This window comes from Diachasma alloeum, unplaced genomic scaffold (genome assembly GCF_001412515.2).
Source record: "Diachasma alloeum isolate Michigan unplaced genomic scaffold, Dall2.0 Dall_scaffold_00660, whole genome shotgun sequence".
Lineage (NCBI taxonomy): Eukaryota > Metazoa > Arthropoda > Insecta > Hymenoptera > Braconidae > Diachasma > Diachasma alloeum.
This window is the reverse complement of record NW_021680792.1, coordinates 2,064-6,934: the sequence shown is the minus strand read 5'-3', so window position 1 is coordinate 6,934 and position 4,871 is coordinate 2,064. Positions and strand designations below refer to the sequence as shown.

Sequence of the window (4,871 nt, the reverse complement as noted above, 5' to 3'; positions counted from 1 at the left end):
TGGAATGTTCTGGAGGGATAACGTCATCCACAACATTCTAGAGATGACTCATTGTTCCGCAGGGTGGGGATATCTATAAATCCTGTCGAGACTTGCATACAATGCGATACCATTGAGTAACGCGAAGAGGGTAGCATGATAGTGAGAAAATTTTTGCGGGATGAGTCACTCGAATCGTTCGATGACGCATCGAGGGTGGGAGTATCCTCTCAGTCCTGTTGGGACTTGTGCGGAATGATGTTATGCATATTTTTAGGGTTTCTGGAGTGTTTTAAATTATATTGTCATGATTTGGAGAGGAGGGGAGCCTCTATACAACCGAGAGGCTCCACTAGCACCATACTCAATTCAAATTTTCATCTCCAGCCATCAAGTTTGAGTTTATGGTGAAGAAAGAAAAAAAAAGTTCTGTGTAGATGTGCAAGGTTTTCAGTCTCCAAATAACCAATTCATTGTAAAAGATTCAGGCGGATTCTTTGGCGCTTCAGGCGGTTCAGAATAACTTGTGTGCGTTTCATCATTTCCAACCCCCTTGAGAGTGGGATGAGTTACCACCGAAGTACCAGAAGACGAATAGGTGGCTTATGCGTAACTACCATGGACTTCCATGGAGATCAGGGTTTATTCCCTACGAGGAGCTCGAAGACACCATCGAGTTGATCTTGGTAGACGCAACAATCATCTTCGTCAATGGTCTTCAGAAGAAACGATGGTTGCAGTCCTTCACCAATAAGATAATTATTAATCAGAATGATTTCGGATCAGCGAAAGGGAAAGAGATAACCGCTCTCAGTTGTTTAATTCATCGTGAGCACAGTCTCATTGAGAATTATACATGTGCTTTCGAAAATTGTCTGAAGTTAGTGGAGTGGTACAAAAAGTACTTCACTCTGAGTTTGGACCCATCAATTAACTTGTATAAATGCATAAACTATATGCAAGTAAACCCACTAGATTCTATATATTTCATGAAAATTTTTTTGCTGAAATTTGCGTGGTCAAATATCGATGAATTGTGGGAAACCCTACCTGAAAAATTGAAAAAAATTGAGGAGATTCAGGATGATCGACGGTATTATTTACATCATCTAGGATCAGCAAATGGATATATTGTGGATGGTCCTACACCCCTCATCAAAGATTGTTCTTCTTGCAATAAATATTCTCAATCAATAATGATAGCTGACAGTGTATTTATTCATTAATAAATCAATGAAAAAAACATAATGAAAATTGAATTGAGTGTATGCAATTTTGATAGTCCTTCTTTGTTTAATAATTTTTGAATAATACAATTTAACGATTCTTTTCTATATTTAAGTAATTTTTTCATAAATATATCAGTACAATTCAACTCTTCCTCCAATATTTAAATTATTGTGGTGACTGTGTCTCCACTACATCTCTGTCATTCAGACACGCACACACATACACACACTCAATTTTTCTCTTTAGACATTGGGCCAATTCCCCAATTTTCCTGTCGAGACATTGGGCCAATTCCCACATTAAAAATCCATTTCCGTACCACAAACTTCATGACCCGTTTATTGCCATAATCCTCCATGCGTCCTAATCCCTCATCATCACCTGGCATCCATAATCCCTCGTCCGCCTGACTGGTGCCCGTGACGTCACGACGGAAATTTCCCTGCCGGGACCCCCGAGCCAATCACAGCTCACCGGCGGGAACTTACAGCGCCGAACCAATCGGAAGCCAGGATTTTACTCATCCCTTCTCCAAATTTTCCACCAATCACATCCTTGCACTCTGCTTAAATACCGCACACTTTCCACACTCATCATCAGTCAATCATTCACTCGACATTCACTCATCGCTCAACCACTGGACAACACATCAACAGAGAGGACAAGTCTTCTTACGACTAACTCTCCACTCTTGTAAATATTAACGTTTAAAAACTCAAATATATTTCGCTCAACGTTGGATCTCTGGAGTTGTCATTTAATAACCTGCTCACCTCCACAAATCAGTGACCCCGACGTGATCAGAAATTGGAATCGTGGACATCGAGCAGTCAGCAACGCAGAGGACCCGATGATCTTGGAGCGAGGCGACGGTTCACTACAGCAGCAGCAGCAGAACGTGCCACCAGCAGCTCTATTTGACTCGGCCAACCCCGTCTCACCTCCATCGCAGCCAGCAATGACTCCAGAACAGCAGCAGAACCTCTTGGTAGAGGGAATGGCGCAGATCAGCCGGGTAGCTCTCCAGCTAGGAGAGTTCACCCCAGAGGATCCAGAGCTATTTTTCAGTATCGCCGACCGCGGTTTTCATGCGGCCGGCATCACCTCCGAGGCGACCAAGTTCGGACACATATGCGGCAAGCTCTCCAAGTCGAAGCACGCCGTCGAGGTGAGAGACATTATCCTGGACCCTCCAGCCGACAACCCATACACACACCTGAAGACGGAGCTAATAAAACGCCTCAGCTCGTCTCAGGAAGAGAAAACAAGGAGACTCCTGGAGAGCGCACAGATGGGAGACATGAAACCGTCTCAGTTTCTGCGCCACCTTAAGAGCCTGGCAGGATCCAGCTTCCCCGACGACACTCTCCGGACACTGTGGGTCACACGCCTTCCAGCTGACATCCAAGCATTGTTGGTCACACAACGCAACGCCAGTCTTGAGGACGCCGCAGAACTCGCCGACAAGACCATCCAGATCCTAAAGCCAAGGATCCCAGCAGTCGCCCCACAGATCGCCGAGACATCTGTCCACAGCATCGAGGCACTCCTGAGTCTCAAGCTCTCCCAACTCTCCCTCACCCTCGACGAGAAACTCAACTCGATGCGAGGCGAAATCGAGAGCCTCAAACGGTTGAGCAGAGCTGACGGGGGACCTCCAGGACGGGGATTCAGACGTGGCAGATCCAGGTCACGTTCTCAGCACCGGCAGGATGGGATCAACGGCCCCTGCTGGTACCACTGGAAGTTTGGCCCCAACGGCAGGACCTGCACGCAGCCGTGCAACTCCACTGCTTTGGGAAACGGGACAAGCAGTCACTAATGGCGGCTAGTGACTCAAGATCAACGACCCGCCGCCTCTTCATCACCGACCAGGAGACCAAGGTGCGCTTCCTGATCGACACCGGAGCAGACCTGTGCGTTTTCCCGCGGCGACTTGTGCGTGGGCCACAGCGTAAATCCACATACGAGCTATCGGCGGCGAACGGCACAGTCATCCCTACCTACGGCACCATCAACATCGCACTTAACCTGAGACTTCGGCGGACGTTTCCTTGGCGTTTCGTCATCGCTGATGTCTCCAAGCCCATCATCGGAGCGGACTTCCTGTTCCACTACGGACTGATGGTGGATCTACGCAACGGAAGGCTCGTGGACTCTCTCACCTCACTCACCTCACTCGGTCAAGTCGAAGCTGTTGACTTGCCGAGTATCAAGACGGTGACAGGCACATCGCAGTACCACGAGCTTCTCCAACAGTTCCCCAACCTCACCAGACCAGACGGGATGGGTAAACCTCCGCAGCACAACACCAAGCATCACATCCAGACCACACCAGGACCACCGGTCAACAGCAAACCCAGACGACTGGCTCCGGACCGACTCGCAGATGCCAAGAAGGAATTCCACATCATGGTTCAACTTGGCACTGCTCGACCNCGTAGCTGTCTTCTGTGATACGTCATCATCATCACCAAGGCCATTCCTGACACCACCATTCCGCAAAGCAGCCTTCAACACCATCCACAGTCTGGCTCACCCAGGGATCAACGCATCAGTTAAACTGGCGACTCAACGCTACGTTTGGCCATCCATCAAGGCAGACTGTCGCGAGTGGGCTCGCTCGTGCATCCAGTGTCAGCAAGCCAAAGTTACACGTCACGTGTCAGCTCCAGTGGAATCGTTCGCACCACCATCATCTCGGTTCGAGTACGTCCACATGGACCTCATCATCCTCTCCAGCTCGGAGGGCCGTCGATACTGCCTCACATGCGTCGACCGCTTCTCCCGATGGCCTGAGGCATTCCCACTGGAGGACCAGGAAGCTCACACTGTTGCCAGAGCCTTCTACGAGGGGTGGATATGCCGCTTCGGTATTCCCCTTCGTATCACCACCGATCAAGGGCGGCAATTTGAGTCACATCTGTTCAAGCATCTCAACAGCTTGGCAGGTACGACTCACTTGAGGACAACTGCCTACCACCCAGCAGCCAACGGCATGGTCGAGCGCCTCCACCGACAGCTCAAGGCAGCCATCAAGTGCCACGACAAAGCCAGGTGGACAGAGGTGCTTTCCACCGTTCTCTTGGGCATCAGAGCAGCCTGGAAGGAGGATCTCCAGGCATCAGCAGCCGAACTGGCTTACGGCGAACCCCTACGCCTACCTGGAGAGTTTCTCGCCCCCAGAGGAGTCAGCCATCAGGACGACCCGGCTGACTACGTCAAGGAGCTCCGCCAGCATTTCTCCAACTTGCGCCCCGCCAAGGTCAAACGCCACGGAGAACACAAAACCTTCGTGTTCAAGGACCTGGCCACAGCAGAGCAAGTCTTCGTCCGGCATGACGCACCCAAGGGCCCTCTCCAGATGCCATACCAGGGACCCTTCAAGGTCATCCGACGTAATCCGAAGGCGTTCNCTCATCCGACGTAATTCGAAGGCGTTCATCGTCCACATCAAGGGCAAGGACGTAAACGTCTCCATTGACAGGCTGAAACCGGCTTACGTCATCGCTGATGACGAGCCAGGCTTTCAGCACCCCAGCCCAAGGACACCTACTCCCGAGCCTGAGGTACCATCGCAGCCAGTGCAGCCACCACCACCAGCAACGACACCCCCGACAACGCGCTCAGGAAGACGCGTCAGATTCGCCGAGCGCTACCAG

General features: G+C 50.4%; 1 protein-coding gene across 1 annotated transcript; it reads left to right on the top strand.

The window, feature by feature from the left end:
• Positions 1–2,059: 2,059 nt before the first annotated feature.
• LOC107044013 lies at positions 2,060–3,031 on the top strand. The gene has a single exon (XM_015265740.1). The coding sequence runs from the start codon at positions 2,060–2,062 to the stop codon at positions 3,029–3,031; it is 972 nt and encodes a 323-aa protein (XP_015121226.1).
• The last annotated feature ends 1,840 nt before the right edge of the window (positions 3,032–4,871 follow it).

Bases quoted from the DNA above. Each gene is read 5' to 3' on its own strand.
- LOC107044013 (XM_015265740.1), top strand. From the start codon at position 2,060: ATGATCTTGGAGCGAGGCGACGGTTCACTACAGCAGCAGCAGCAGAAC.